This window comes from Physella acuta, unplaced genomic scaffold (assembly GCF_028476545.2).
Source record: "Physella acuta isolate Inbredline_101_S28 unplaced genomic scaffold, ASM2847654v3 ptg000286l, whole genome shotgun sequence".
Classification (NCBI taxonomy): domain Eukaryota; kingdom Metazoa; phylum Mollusca; class Gastropoda; family Physidae; genus Physella; species Physella acuta.
This window is the reverse complement of record NW_026731805.1, coordinates 66,174-83,302: the sequence shown is the minus strand read 5'-3', so window position 1 is coordinate 83,302 and position 17,129 is coordinate 66,174. Positions and strand designations below refer to the sequence as shown.

Here is a 17,129-nt window from a genome sequence, read left to right as displayed (position 1 = left end):
AGTACTAAAAAATGTAACAAAAAGCATATCTAAAGCCGTAATCTAAAAACGTATGAGTGTGTTTATATACATAAATAGACATACACATAAACACACACACACGCATATATATATATATATATATATATATATATATATATATATATATATATATATATATATATATATATATATATATATATATATATATATATATATATATATATATATATATATATATATATATATATATGCGTGTGTGAGAGAGTTTTACGTTTAAATATATGTACGTTTGTGAAAGTAAAATATAAACAAAACAATTTAATGTAAATAACCTTTAAGGTTGGGTTTTTTTTCCTTTGTGTCGTGCTGTTTATATTTCATAAAACCTACAGAATAAATATCTATATCACAGTATGATGAAATAATGAATTGCCTCTACCTATATCTTCATTTCACAGTTATATTGCACACTTAACAGAAATACGGAAATATAGCAAACCATTTTACACTGCAACAATTTTGATCACGCCAAAAAGACGACACTCAAAAGATGTTTGTTTAAAAATTCAGCAACATTAAGATAGTCTTTATGCTTTATTTAATAGTAATGTCACCATAAATCAGCTTAAAAGAAAAGAACGAGGTATGAAATACGATAATGACTTAAAACAAAATGAGGTTAGGTTAGGTGAGGTGAGGTGAGCTGAGGTGAGCTGAGATGAGGCTAGGTTATGTTAGGTTAGGTTAGGTTAGGTTAGGTTAGGTTAGGTTAGGTTAGGTTAGGTTAGGTTAGGTTAGGTTAGGTTAGGTTAGGTTAGGTTAGGTTAGGTTAGGTTAGGTTAGGTTAGGTTAGGTTAGGTTAGGATAGGATAGGTTAGGTTCGGTTCGGTTAGGTTAGGTTCGGTTAGGTTAGGTTAGGTTCGGTTCGGTTAGGTTAGGTTAGGTTAGGTTAGGTTAGGTTAGGTTAGGTTAGGCTAGGCAAGGCAAGGCTAGGCTAGGCTAGGCTAGGCTAGGCTAGGCTAGGCTAGGCTAGGCTAGGCTAGGCTAGGTCAGGTCAGGTCATGTCAGGTCAGATTAGTGTTACTCTATGTACAGTCACGTTGCGCTTTGATTTGAATCAAATGTCATAGAAATCAATTCCTATCAGTGTCCAACATGTGCTACTTGTGTAGTATAACTTCGTGATTGCCACTTTCAAATATCTAAACACAAGTGACGTAATGTTTCAGCCTGTTTAGAAACAGATGTTTGTTTACAGGGTCCACATCTAAACAAGTAGAAAGATGGAAATAGCTCTGGTGTTGTTGATTTTATGTACCTGCAATGTTTACCTCTCAGGTAGGTTCCAGGTTTCATGCATTTGTACACTTTACTGAGAGCAATTACATAGGTGCTTACACCACTCAAGCAAATACATAGGTGCCTACATCTCACAAGCAAATACATAGGTGCTTACATCACACAAGCAAATACATAGGTGCTTACATCACACAAGCATATACATAGGTACTTACATTACACAAGCAAATACATAGGTGCTTACATCACACAAGCAAATACATAGGTGCTTACATCACACAAGCAAATACATAGGTGCTTACACCACACAAGCAAATACATAGGTGCTTACACCACACAAGCAAATACATAGGTGCCTACATCACACAAGCAAATACATAGGTGCCTACATCACACAAGCAAATACATAGGTGCTTACATCACACAAGCATATACATAGGTGCTTACATCACACAAGCAAATACATGGGTGCTTACATCACACAAGCATATACATAGGTGCTTGCATCACACAAGCAAATACATAGGTACTTACATCACGCAAGCAAATACATAGGTGCTTACATCACACAAGCAAATACATAGGTGCTTACATCACACAAGCAAATACATAGGTGCTTACATCACACAAGCATATACATAGGTGCTTACATCACACAAGCAAATACATAGGTGCTTACATCACACAAGCATATACATAGGTAGTTACATGTTTTAATAATAGGACTACATAAATAGTTGTTTTTAACTTGTTTCTCTCTCGCTCAAAATATGTACTCATATTCAAAGAACAGAGCAGTTAGTATGCGAAAAAAAATAGTTGTTTTTTTTCAAGATGAATCCTACTCATTACCATTGTATGTACATCAATTTAAGTAAAATGTAATCTTAAAAAATACATATTCCTACATTTAAATTACCATGATTACAATAAGATTTAAAAATATTTTATCACCAATTAAACTATCAATAAAAACTTTCCTACAAATCTTACCAAAACCTGGAACTTAATCTTTTGATATTAGCTATTGACTTTATCCTCCATCGAAACCTGGGACTTTATCTCTTACAGTCGCTGGCTTCCGTCCTCAACAAAACGACATGAAGACGATGCCATGCAACGGTCAAAGAACAGGTGAGTTGTACACCTGAATCACTCACTGCATACTTTACACTTTGACACAACCCCAGCTTAGGTGGAGGAACAGCGCACGTTTTCAATTGTAGTGTGTTCAACTGATTCAGTTTACAAGGGAGATAACAAGATTCAATTTACAAGGGAGTTAAAATCAAAAGAAAATCAGAAAAACACATCTCGCTTCTTCTTTAAACCTGCTAGCTGCACGTTAAATAATAACAATAATAATAATGTAAATTAATAATTATAATATAAATATAATGAAGATGATGATGATAATAATAACGACTACTATGAGAATGACTACGATAACAATAATAATAATGTTAATTAATAATTATAATTATAATAAAAATATAATGAAGAATATGAAGATAATAATAACGACTACTATGAGAATGACTACGATAACAATAATAATAATAAAGATTACAACGCTAACAATAACAATAATGATTCGTATTCAAAGTAAAGTAACATTCCATTTTCAAACCTGACGGTCTATAGGGCAAGTGAAGTAGAGTTCACTTGTATCTGTGACCTCTGCATATAAAGAGATAGTGTGGTCAGCACTATGCCCAGCCGCCTTTACTTTCCCTAACGTCAGTTAGGTACCCATCAGAGTCGGGTGGACTAAGGGACGGTCTACTGACTTGAACCGGGTTCGTACTCGAGACATACTGGTTAGCAATCCAGCTATCTACCAGCTAGACCACTCCGTCCCACCCTATTCAAAGTACTTTCTGTATTTGTGTTGAAAGTACTATCTGTATTCGTATTCAAAGTACTATCTGTATTCCTATTCAAATAACTTCAAAAAACAAACACGTCGAGCACATACAAACTGTGTGAGACGAATCAACCCCCGTCTGACGTTTAATAGATCTATTCTATAAATACTCTGTACTCATAAATCTCATACCTTAAACATGTTTGGTAAAAGAGCTTAAAATAAATTAAAATACGTAATTCAACATTGACACCATTTCTTGTTTCTATTGTAAGGTGACCTGAGCCGCCATCCAAGATTTGAGCCTATCATACACGGATGGGAAAAAGAATGTGAAGCTTCTAATTGCCGCTACACTGGAAGAATTACTGGAAGTATCAAAGCTTTTGGGTTTGAACGTCCGCAGCCCCAGTCCTGTGTTTTCTACATGGTTCGCTTTAAAATCAGTAATAATTTATGGCCACCGGTAGGTTCATTCCGACCAACGGAAATATTGTGTGTTGTTTTGTTATATAATCAGTGTTTCTTTCAGAATTTTTTTCTCCTGTAGGGGGGGGATACATTTTCAGGGGGGACTAAGTATATAATAATATTCTCTATAAAAAATTATATTTCGTTCGGGGAAGGGGGGTAAACTTGATATGATTCGATTTATGTGAGGAATTCTAGATGTTTGTAGTTTTTGAGCTAGTTGTGAGTGGCGGTAAAGATTGTAGGTGTTGAATATTTATGATTGCTATACTAAAACTATACTTGAAAGAACCGCTTTATCTTAGTAAATATCCATACCCTAGATATATATATATATATATATATATATATATATATATATATATATATATATATATATATATATAGATAGATAGATAGATAGATATAGATATATATATTTATATATATATATATATATATATATATATATATATATATATATATATATATAGATAGATAGATAGATAGATAGATAGATAGATAGATAGATAGATAGATAGATAGATAGATAGATATAGATATAGATAGATAGATATATAGATATATATATATATTTATATATATATATATATATATATATATATATATATATATATATATATATATATATATATATATATATATATATAGATCTAGAATTTATATGAACATTTTTGTAGACTTAACGCGTTCAAATTTGTAATTAAATAAAATGCATTAATTTTGTATACATCACGTAAATATTTGTGTATAAAAAAAACCTTAAAACATGAAGTACGTTATCTGTATCTCTATCTTTGCGTCCGTTTTTTCCATCAATCTATTTATAGCTTAACGTTATTTTGTATATGTCATCAAAATAATCGGTTATGTGATCGGTCGACTAATGCTGAGAGTGTTGTGGAGGTTGTGTGGTGGTTGTGGTGGTTGTGATGGCCTATGTGTGGTGGTTGTGTTGTTGTGATGGCCTATGTGTGGTGGTTGTGTGGTGATAGGATCCCACACAAGCGACATTTTATCACATCAGACAATCAAGATAAACGGTTCCAAGTTCCTCAACTCTCTATCAAGTCATTGCGCTCGTTCACTGAATTACCTCCCGCTACATCCGTATTTTTCCTTTGTACTATCCCTCCCTTCCATATATTGATATTCTACGAATGTATATATATATATATATATATATATATATATATATATATATATATATATATATATATATATATATATATATTAGCTTAAAAACGTAAACAATTTCCAGCTTTGTATTTTCTACACCTACCCCTGTGACACGTGCAACAATCGTCGAACAAACTGCAACTGCACAGGAGGCAACGATTATGACACCATCACCGTCAACTTCACCCCCACGAAGGCGTCGGTGTATAAGCTGGCCGTGTACGGGGGTCTTCACACCAGGGGTCTGTATGTCGATGTCGACCCGGATATGGAGGATCGATACTACCAGTGTAGTAATGAATTCGACTCCAGAATCAAGCCAGGTAAGATTAAGATACTGCCAGACATCGATAAACCAGAGATTTGTAAATTAAGAGGCGTTGGTCGAGAAATATTTTGTTTTGATATACTACGAGTAAAATTCGGGATACGTAGACTTTGAAGAGGTTGTTGTTTTTTTAAATGGCTTGGTGGTGAAAGTATGGAAAGTGAGGAAAGTTAGGAAAGTGAAGAAAGGAAAGTGAGGAAAAGAAAGTAAGGAAAGTAAAGTGAGGAAAGTGAAGAAAATGAAATTTAGTAACTAGAGTGTACTGCATGATATTTTTTATTGAATTTTCGGCTTCAGCTTTGCAGAGGCGTAGCGACCCTTCCCGGCGCCCGGGGCGAACTTTCAATTTGGCGCCCCCCCCTCCCCCGCTTTTATATATATATATATATATATATATATATATATATATATATATATATATATATATATATATATATATATATATATATATATATGTGTGTGTGTGTGTGTGTGTGTGTATAATTATGTGTTTGTGATAGTGTGTTTATATATAAGCTTGTGTGTGGGTAAGAGTGTATTTGTGAGTGTAAGCGTGTGTGTAAGCGTGTATGCTACAGTCCGGACAAGGTTTAATAATTACATTGTATGATTTTCATTCCTTAAAACTTTACGACAATTTAATTCCCATTAAGATGCGTTTAACTTTTTTTGCGAAAGATTAGTAATGTCAGTAAAAAAAAAATAAGCCTGATCTATGTTAGAGGGTAGTTTGTAGCTAACGCTAATATGTTTAGACCAGCCTTTTATGTTCTAGTTTTGGAACGATCTCTGTTGTGATATGGTACATAGTTGGATTCGAAGTTTGTTAGAGTAAGGACACACAAGTGACATACAAGAAGAAGTTATCAGAAATATTTATTGTTCACATTGGAATACGACATGGGTATTTCGTTGATTGGTTGATGGTATGACAAAACAAGCTAGAGAAAACAAACTGGAATCCAACGGATGTTAACAGCTCGTAGTCTTGGATTTCGCAGATATGCCCTGCCTTCTCGCACACAGTTTCTTCCAGGCATCTTTTCGGGGGGGGCGAAGCCCCCCGGAAAAATTTTTACGCCCCCCCGAACGAAATGAAATTTATATAATTTATATATAGAAAATATATACTTTTAACAGTGTCCGCCCCCCCCCCCCCGAAGAAAGTTTACCGCCTCCCCCCTCCCCCCCGAAGATTTCAAGTGCCCCCCCGGAGAAAAAAGTCTGGAAGAAACACTGATCAAATTATCTGATCTCTCACGTTGAAGTTGAGAGAATCGTAAGAATCTTACAAAGAACTAGTCGCGTCTTTTTTTTAAACAAAACTGGCTATTGAAATTGTACATTACGCGTTAATACACTTGGTTTCTTTACTAAGTGTTAAGAGAGTTATCTACTCACCAATCCAGTACAAATACTTGCGATTTTTGTTAGCGAAAAAAGCGCCCCCCCCCCCCACCCCCACACACACTCATCACAACCATCTTGGACAAAGTTTGTAGAGCGGTTTTTAACGTAACTAACTTTTTTTTTAAAAATGTTACACAATTATACAATGCACAGTACAATTCGTTTCTTTCTGAGAGCTAAAGGTTGTTTACTCAGAATCCTGTGTAATTTTGCTATTTTATTTAGCCTAAAAGCGCCCCCCTGCACCATCTTGATAAAAGTCACTAACGTATTTTACAGTTCAACAATCGTACAATACGTTTTAATACAATTGGTTTCTTTTAATAGTGGTAACGTTTATCGACTCAACAATCTAGTGTAAATTCTTCCGTTTTAAGTCTCGAAAAAGCGCCCCCCCCCCCCCCATCTAGGAAAAGCTTCAAAGCGGTTTTGCCGGTCACTGTTTCTTAAGAGTATATGTTTTACATTAAGAAATCAAGATAGAAAACAGTTAAATCAGTATGTAAATGCGTGTAGCCATTACATTTCTTAACTTAGACAGTTTATAATTCAAAACTGCAGCATAAAATCAGCTTTAAAAAATTTTTCCCACCCCTTTTGGCGCCCCCATAGGGTCGGCGCCCGGGGCGGCCGCCCCCCCCCCCCCCGCCCCCCCCTAGCTACGCCTCTGCAGCTTTGTGATATCTGAATCGAAAAGCTTAAGGAAAACCATGACAAATTGCACGTTATATAGATAGTATTAAACCATTAAAAGAACGCCTAATTAATTAAAATGTTTGGTGGTAATGAATTTAAAATTGTGATACGCTGCATCTGCGATAATCACGTCTATCAAACCAGAATTAATTATTTTAAGACTCTTAGATTTCTAGATTTAAAATTGAAGCATCAAACGAAGCCAGATTACTTTAGTGTTAAATTTTCTTAACTCCCAATTATGATTTATTTGTATGTATTAGTTTTTGTCATATCCCATTTCTATTTTGAAACAGCCAACTTTCAATCCATGTTCTCAACAAATGGATGCAGTCTAGCACACGCAGGTATGGTCAAAATACTACCATCTTAACACAAGTAGATACTTTAAACGGCCAAACCAATTGTATGTTAAATTTCTGCGTGTTTGGTATAAACATAGCGAGCACAATCACTTGGTTTATCCGTTGCCACAGTTAAGTTAAAATTTAAATTTTAAATTTATAAAACTAAATTGAAGTTACGTTATGACTCGTTGTGTAACTTCCGTATTCAAAGTTTATTTCTTATTTTCTCTTTAAAAAGAGCGCTTTCAATGTGGGGTGGGGGTAATGGTGTTTAGTTAGTTTAAGGATGCTGATGACTTTTGGGGTGGGGAGGGTGGGGGTAATGATGTTTGGTTAATTAGCGTCACCGTACTAATAACTTGTTGGGGGATATACATGTTTATTTAGTCTCACGATACTGATGATTCGTGTGTGTGTGGGGGGGGGGGGGGTAATTATGTTTAGTTAATTAGCGTCACCGTACTAATAACTTGTTGGAGGGGGGGTATATAAATGTTTAATTATTGTCACAATACTGCTGACCTCTGGGGTGGGGGGGGGGTAATGATGTTTAGCTAATTAGTATCACGATACTCGTGTCAATTTAAAGACATTATGGATGCAAGATGCTAGAGTGTTCTGTTATTGATATAAAAATAGATAGAACAAAGGTATTGGTGACTGGCTAGAAATCAAAATGTGTTATTCATTAAAAGTTGCGTTAAAACTTAAAACCAATTCGACATTACTAGGTTGTTGTTTTTTGTTGTTTTTTTTTTTTTTGGAATACTCTTGCGTATCCCCTACAGAAGACATTATATAAATATATTTTTTTGCATTCTGACATATATGTTTGATTAGAAATATCCCAATCAAGCGTATGAATGATGATGTTATGTTATAACGTTTGTGATATATCACCGTGCTAATATATACACAATCCACAGGAACTAACATCGTTGGCATAGCCGCTGTGTTGGCTGTCCTTTCAATCAAGATCAACTTCAATGATTAAGGAATCAAATAACAATTGATAAAGTAATAGGATTGGTCTGAATATAGTATAAAAATGTACAGTAAAACATCAAGACCACTTTCATGCTTGATGAAATTTATTTCATACCTGATGATTCGAGTTAAAATGTATTGGAATGTTTTAGGTACTTGAAATGTTTTAAATAATTTGGAATCCTTTACAAAATCATAAAATATTGCTGCGTTTTGTCCAAGAAAGTTTCAACATCGAAGTTCAAATTTATTTAAACTATTAATATTTAGGTCTAGTTATGGGTATTTAAGTAATTTTACTTTGATTAAAATATCTTCTTTAACATAATAAATCATATGTTTTGAAAACAAAAGATGAAGCTTAAAAAAATTAACAAAATAAAATATATCACGAAAATATATTAAATCTCAGCGTTTTCTTTCTTCTCATTGTATTAAATATTCCCACAAAATTGATAGAAAATGAAAATGCATTAAATATGTGTAAAAGTAAAACAATGTAAGCCCGTTTAAAATATCTAGAATACCAGGATAGTAAGACGCCCTCCAAAAAAAAAAATTAGACTGGTCTTAAATTCTACAATGGTCTAACATACTAACCTAGGCTAAAATACTAAAATAGTCTAACATTCTAGTATAGTGACTGTAGGTATTTTTATTTGTGAAGTACCTGGTGTATGACCTAGAGAAGTAAACTGAGTAGTACCTGCTGTAGGACCTGTTGTAGTACCTAATGTAGTACCTGATGTAGTACCTGTTGTAGTACCTACTGTTGTAATGTAGTACCTGGTGTAGTACCTGCTGTAGTACCTGCTGTAGTACCTGCTGTAGTACCTACTGTAGTAATGTAGTACCTGATGTAGTTCATGATGTAGTACCTAATGTAGTACCTGTTGTACTACCTGCTGTAGTACATGCTGTACTACCTGCTGTAGTACCTGATGTAGTACCTGATGAATACCTGATGTAGTACCTGATGTAGTACCTGATGTAGTACCTGGTTTAGTACCTAGTGTAGTACATGTTGTACTACCTGCTGTAGTACCTGCTGTAGTACCTGCTATAGTATCTTGTGTTGTACCTGATCTAGTACCTACTGTAGTACCTGATGTAGTACCTGATGTAGTACCTGGCGTGATACCTGATGTAGTACCTGATCTAGTACCTACTGTAGTACCTGGTGTAGTACCTGCTGTAGTACCTGCTGTAGTACCTGGTGTAGTACCTGCTGTAGTACCTGCTATAGTATCTTGTGTTGTACCTGATGTAGTACCTACTGTAGTACCTGCTGTAGTACCTGCTGTAGTACCTGCTGTAGTACCTGGTGTAGTACCTACTGTAGTACCTGCTGTAGTAGTGCTGTAGTACCTGCTGTAGTACCTGCTGTAGTACCTGCTGTAGTACCTGGTGTAGTACCTACTGTAGTACCTGATGTAGTACCTGCTGTAGTACCTGCTGTAGTACCTGCTGTAGTACCTGCTGTAGTACCTGCTATAGTACCTGCTGTAGTACCTGGTGTAGTACCTACTGTAGTACCTGCTGTAGTACCTGCTGTAGTACCTACTATAGTACCTTGTGTTGTACCTGGTGTAGTACCTACTGTAGTACCTGATGTAGTACCTGATGTAGTACCTGCTGTAGAAACTGCTGTAGTACCTGATGTAGTACCTGCTGTAGTACCTAGTGTAGTACCTGATGTAGTACCTGATGCAGTACCTGCTGTAGTACTTGATGTAGTACCTAGTGTAGTACCTGATGTAGTACCTGATGTAGTACCAGATGTAGTACCTGATGTAGTACCTGATGTAGTACCTGCTGTAGTACCTGATGTAGTACTTGATGTAGTACCTAGTGTAGTACCTGGTGTAGTACCTGCTGTAGTACCTGCTGTAGTACCTGATGTAGTACTTTATGTAGTACCTGATGTAGTACCTGATGTAGTACTTGATGTAGTACCTGATGTAGTACCTGCTGTAGTACCTGGTGTAGTACTTGCTTTAGTACCTGCTTTAGTACACAAGACACCCCCCACTAAGTTGTCCATATTTTTTCCTATCTGCTGTTCACGCCCACCTAACTAATTAATTAAACACATCACGTGACATTGTATGGAAGCTGTACCTGATTAGGATAAAGACAGGTGAGATACGTAAGTAAACTTTAATGTGTCTTATTGGTGTCGAGTCCTCAGTTAGGACTTTACATGAACCAGTACTTGCAAGATTTGTCTCTGTGATCTTTTCTTGTAAACAGCAACGTACGGGTATTTATACTGCGGGGTTAGAGGTTACAGGCAGTATTTCTTCTTATTTTGTACTGACATAATATATCTCATTTTATGAGAGAAAAAGACATAATATATTTCACTTTATGGCAGAAAAACGACATAATACATCCCATTTTGCGTGAGAAAAAAGACATAATTAATCCCATTTTGTGGGAAAAAAGACATAATTTATCCCATATTGTACAAGGATAGCGACATTATATATCCCATTTTGTGAGAGAAAAGCGACATTATGTCAGATATCCAGGTCACTGCGCATGCGCAGAACTATCCTTTGCCGAAAAATCTTATTCCGAGTAGACACTTCGATATCCTTATCAGTCTTCCAACGCTTTTAAACGTAAAAAATTAATAATTCTTTTATTTTGTAGTTGTATACAGTTTCAAAGGCCTGATAGTAAAGTGATTGTGCTAGTTACTTGGAGAAAGTAAAATGGTGTAAAACCTAGACTAAAAATAAGAATCAGGGGATGCGACTCCGTTACTTTCGACGGCTTAATTCTCTTTTTCCCCATCCTCAGTTTTTATAGACAAAAAGATCTTTTTTTCTTAAATTTTTAAAAATGCACAATGTTGACAATTTATTTACAAAATATGACAGTATGTTAAAAATAAAATGGTTAACTTGGTCAAACGAATTGAAAGTTTAACGATCCAATTGTACTGATCTACACTTACCAGTAAAAACAATGTAATTATTTTAATGATTTATTACAAACAAACAAAAACCGCTCATCCATCAAAAAACAATCGCTTGGACAAGAATTTGCTATGGATTTTAAAAAAATGTTTTGAAGACATTGGACCAATAAACTTTATGATATAATACAATACTATACCCGTCTATTTTGTAACCATTAAGAATTGAAATGTAAACTTTCTATAAAACGTATTTATTTCTCCTTACATTATTTTAATCATATAGATTTAATTTTTTTTTTTTTTTTTTTTTTTTTTTTTATATAGTTACTTGGTAGCCGGTAAATGTTAGTTATATTAAGGCCACCTTATTAAATAAACCGGTAGTGATCTCCCCTAAACTTTCTCGAATATTCTTATATAAAACTACAGGGGATGGTAACTGGGGATATAGTTATGATTTTTAATCCATTGTAAATACTTAAACTTTTAAAAATAGAATAGAATCTCATAAAAAAAACATTGCGCACCAAGCAAACGCCGAATAAAAACGCGTATAATAGTGCGCAATATTATTAGTACTTTAAAAATTTACATTAGTTTTTTGAGAAATCGGAAGTAGCGTAAATTACTACTTCCAGTCAACGGAAATTACTCAAAATTTAACAGAAGGTAGAAAATTAGATCTTTTACTTACATGTGAAATTTCATTTATCTATCTGAAATAGTACTCAAGTTATAGGCTTTTGAAAAATTCAAAGTAGGAAAAGTACCACTTCCGGTTATCGGAAATCGCTCAAAAGTTGATACGGATCTACGATTTTGATAAAATACTTATATATGAAATTTCATCAACCTAGCTGTAACGGTACTCAAGTTATCGTGTTTACACACAGACACACACACACACAGACATACGGACAAGATTGCAAAATTATGTTTTTCCGTATCAGTGAGGTGTAAAACGTCGAGATTTGTAAAAATCTCGATTTTTTTTTTTTTTTGCACGATTACAATACTTTCTCTATACTACGTATATACGAGAAAGTAAAAACCTTCTGAGTCTAAACAAATTAGATGCGTAAAGAAGCTAAGGGTTTTTTAATTCAATAAATCAATTTAAAGTAAAAAGTTTTTCTGGACAGTCAAAATAAAAACATTGTATATTTATTGACTTTATATTTTTCTTTTGAATATTTTTTTTTTGTTTTATTTGTGTCAAAATCTCTTTTATTTTTAGCTATTTTTAGAAATGATTAGACAATTATCTCCCCTATATTATCTCCCCTATATACTGTGCGGCGATACAATGTCATGGAACTTAGTTTTTAAAAATTATATTGAATGTCAAACGAATTATTTAATGTTTAATATATTATTAGTAATGCCATCTCACATATAGACGAACGATAAGCATTGGAGAAAAATGTCTAAGAAGTTAAAAAAAAGCTTATAAACACAAAGCCACGGTGCTTTACAGATACGTTTATGGCTAGTTATGTAAACATGAAAAAAAAACTAGAAAATAAATAATGTTCTTTATTTATATAATAATAAAATACTATTTCAATTACTAAAAACTAAAAACGTGGGTCGCTTCTTAAATTCTAGTAAAGGTATTCAATACTTAATATAGAGAAAAAAATACTTAATATAGTGACCAACACTTTTTTTCAGCTATTAAAATAGTAGTTCATAATTATAAATTTAAAGAAAATCATTTATTTATTTTTTTTTTATTAAATAAAAGCTGGTTATTAAAACATTAAAAAAAAACTTTTTATTAGAAACCACCACATTCGTGAATTGAGACAGAATCAAGTCTTATCAAACAACCACACACGTAAATTGTGACAAATCTAGTCTTATCAAACAACAAAACACGTGAATTGTGACAGAATCTAGTCTTATCAAACAACCACACACGTAAATTGTGACAAAGCTAGTCTTATCAAACAATCACACACTTTAATTGTGACAGATTCTAGTCTTATCAAACAACCACACACGTGAATTGTGACAGAATCTAGTCTTATCAAACAACAACACACGTAAATTGTGACAAAGCTAGTCTTATCAAACAACAAAACACGTGAATTGTGACAGAATCTAGTCTTATCAAACAACCACACACGTAAATTGTGACAAAGCTAGTCTTATCAAACAATCACACACGTGAATTGTGACAGATTCTAGTCTTATCAAACAACCACACACGTGAATTGTGACAGAATCTACTCTTATCAAACAACAACACACGTAAATTGTGACAAAGCTAGTCTTATCAAACAATCACACACGTGAATTGTGACAGCCTCTAGCTTTATCAAACAATCACACACGTGAATTGTGACAGAGTCTAGTCTTATCAAACAACCACACACGTAAATTGTGACAAAGCTAGTTTTATCCAACAATCACACACGTGAATTGTGACAGAATCTAATCTTATCAAACAATCACACACGTGAACTAAAATCAATTATCGACCGCCCAATGACAATGCCAGGACCCATCAACTACATGACATGCTGTCAAATCAGTGGTTGCAGTCGGGTTATTGTGTGTGAGTGTGTGTGTGTGGTGTGTGTAGTGTGTGTGGTGTGTGTGTGTGTGGTATGTGTGTGTGTGTGTGTGTGTGTGTGTTTGTGTTTGTAACTATCGATTGTGTTTCTGAAAATTTGAATTTTGTAAAATATGATAATCAGAAGACGAATGCGTATAAAGCTTTTCTTAGTATTGTTTTATTATAAATGTTGATGTTGTTTTATAATAAGTAATCATATTACATTCATGGAATTAAAATGTCGAAAACTATAAAGAAAAGGATTTGTCACTAAATTATTTATTGAATACCTATTCCACAATTTTAAGAAGAGGCCAACGCTTATCTTACATTGTTATATATTTTATTAAAAATCAATTTTTATTCTATTTAGTGCATAATTATATAAAAGCTTGTTTTAAACGTTTGTTATAAATTTTTTTTTACTTTTCTAACACGAAAATGAATGCTCCCTTATTCTCATGATAATATTTGATACTCTCTAACGCATTTATCCTCTCATAATAAAATGTAGTCATTCACAAAATAAAAAATATCCGAATAACATAAGATTTACCTACCATATTACATAATAACCAAACTCTATCTCCGTTTTAGCTAACATATGCTTTTTGTCAGCTATATAAAAATTAAAAATTAAATTTGTTAGTTTAAAAATAAAATATTACATTTTATTCAAATTTATAATACCAGACAATTTGAACACATCAAAGTCATTAAAATCAATTTTTTGAGTAATTGTTGTATACCAATTAACCAAACCCTTTTCGAATGGAAATGTATCTAGAGGGAAGCTTTATAGCTTCCCCAATCATCTTAAATGAATGAAATTGGGCTACAAGTAAGAATGAAATATTACTATTTTAAATCAGTATTAGTCCTCACAAGCCGATGATGAAAACTGTAATACTAAAGCGAACATGCAAGGCAAAATGACGCTGTAAATTACACGTCTGAGGGAAAAAAGAAAGAATAGAAAAAAGAGCTCCCCCAACCCAATAAACAAACTCGAAAACATCGGTTTTTAATTTGGCCATGCATAGTTCGACATTATATCTTGATATCAACTTGAAATTGAAGCACTCTTGTTGTTTAACCTCCGTTTTCAAAGGGCTCTGTGTTTGATAAATCAACGCAAGACTGCTTACCCGAGAGTCTTTAGTTCGATACTGGGTTCGAGTCAGCAGTGCTTCTTCCAGACTTTTTAGCGCAATTTCCATTCTGGAGAATTGCGTTTATTAACTCGTCATTTCTGGGAATGGATGGATGGATGTGTGTCCGCAGCTTTAAGTCGTCTTTAAGTCGTATCTCCTCCTCAACGAAACAATATCGAGGACTAGTTTCAAAAGCAAATATGTTAAGCAAGTTCCGAGGATGATTGTAGGCCAAAAAAATTCCCGGAATTCCTTCCTGGATTTCCCGGAAAAGCCAAAAAACCTCGAAAAAATGCAGTTTTTGGCCCATATCTCGGCAACCAGACCACTTAGCGACTTGAAACATTTACCATCGATTCCTGCGATAATTTAGAACACGGGTTCCCAACCTGGGGGTCGCGACCCCCCTGGGGGTCGCGAAGGGTTCTCTGGGGGGTCGCCAACTGGTATACTAAACCTTAGTAATTTGAAACAAAACATAAATATTTAGAAGAATTTTTGAAATTCGGCTTTACTAACATCACTGGAAAGGGAATAGAGAAGAAGCAATGCGTAGTGTACAAAGTTGTTTTCAGTCACGAGTTTATGAAAATTCAAAACTAAAACGTCATTTAAGACGAGTCATTCGAAACACACTAAAAAAGATATGGAGTTCTTTCGTCGGTATGAAGGTAGTTGCAAACGTCAGAGACTTGATCGAACAGGAAGTTTTCACCAAGGAAACACAGCATTAGTGCAAACATCACATGAAGTCGCGACAGAAAATGCCAAGCAAAAACAAACACAATAGGAGAAAATCTCATCAAACGCTGCATGTTGAAGATGGTGAAGTTAATTCTTACATGCCGTAGATGTTAAATAACACATTTTTATTGAAATTAAGCTTTCAACATTGTTTGCTTTTCAAGTTGATAAATCAACAGACTAGAGTTCGTGTTCGCAGTTGCTGGTCTTTGTCTTTATTCATTCAGATGATAGCAAAGAAGAGTTGCTCTTTTGTGAAGATAGCATGGAGAAAATAAATAGTTTTTTTTTTAATTGGATGATTAAAATGGGTTAAAACGGCTGTGAGGGTTTGTACGGGTGGTGCACCATCTACGTTTAGGTCAAAATCGGGCTTTCAGAAAGCAGAAAAGATTTAGCTCCCTAACCACTCCCCTCACCAATCGCCATCAAGACTCCATTGCTGGTATAAGTGGTAAATAATATAAAATCTGGAGCCTTCAAAGAACTGAGCAAAGACATGAATACAGATCACGAGGTTCTTCTCTTCTACACTACAGTGCGCTGGCTGTCAAACGAATTGTTGTGAATCGTGTTTTTGAATTGAAATCTGAAATCAAATTGTTCTTGGAAATGCAAAGGAAACAAGACCTTTTAGTATACTTAAAACGACATAGAGTGGTTGGAGAGAGTATCATACCTAGCAGATGTGTTCGAACATCAACATAAGCATAACCTGAAGCTTCAGGGAAAATGAACGAATATTATCACTTTCCATGATAATCTCGGGGCATTTTTATCAAAGCTGCAAAATTGGCGAAGAAAATAAATCTTGGATATATTGTAAATTTGAGAAACTCTGCAGTGTGGTAGATGAATCTAATTGTGAGATAATTAAAATTTTGAAAGAAGAAATTTCTGGGCATCTTGAATCAAGTGAAAACAAACTACAGCGCTATTTCTCTGAGCTGAAAAAAAAAGTATCTGCATTGACGTATTATCCATTCTCTTCTTCCCTCGATGTTGCCAGCATTCACAATGAATTACAAGATGAATTCTTTGATTTGTAGAATGATTCCGCGTAAGATAAAAAACTGCACACTCAATTTTGGTGTAGTATTCACCATTCATACCCAAACGTAAAATTATTTGACTTTTCGAGCATAGATTTTCAACACTATTTTTCGATTAAAA

At 34.2% G+C, this 17,129-nt stretch overlaps 1 protein-coding gene across 2 annotated transcripts; it reads left to right on the top strand.

Annotated features, from left to right (window-relative positions):
• Positions 1-515: 515 nt before the first annotated feature.
• LOC131939645 (uncharacterized) lies at positions 516-8,945 on the top strand. Of its 2 annotated transcripts, none has more exons than XM_059298085.1 (7): positions 516-625; positions 1,241-1,320; positions 2,353-2,415; positions 3,424-3,614; positions 4,881-5,121; positions 7,529-7,579; positions 8,506-8,945. In XM_059298085.1, the coding sequence occupies exons 2-7, from the start codon at positions 1,266-1,268 to the stop codon at positions 8,571-8,573; spliced, it is 669 nt and encodes a 222-aa protein (XP_059154068.1). In that variant the 5' UTR covers positions 516-625; positions 1,241-1,265; the 3' UTR covers positions 8,574-8,945. The 2 variants fall into 2 exon arrangements, with proteins under 2 accessions (XP_059154068.1, XP_059154067.1); XM_059298084.1 differs by having other exon boundaries at positions 1,212-1,320.
• The last annotated feature ends 8,184 nt before the right edge of the window (positions 8,946-17,129 follow it).

Coding starts and splice junctions, on each gene's coding strand:
- LOC131939645 (XM_059298085.1), top strand. CDS start 1,266: ATGGAAATAGCTCTGGTGTTGTTGATTTTATGTACCTGCAATGTTTAC. Junction 5,122..7,528: donor CGACTCCAGAATCAAGCCAG/GTAAGATTAAGA, acceptor ATTTTGAAACAG/CCAACTTTCAATCCATGTTC. Junction 7,580..8,505: donor ATGCAGTCTAGCACACGCAG/GTATGGTCAAAA, acceptor CACAATCCACAG/GAACTAACATCGTTGGCATA.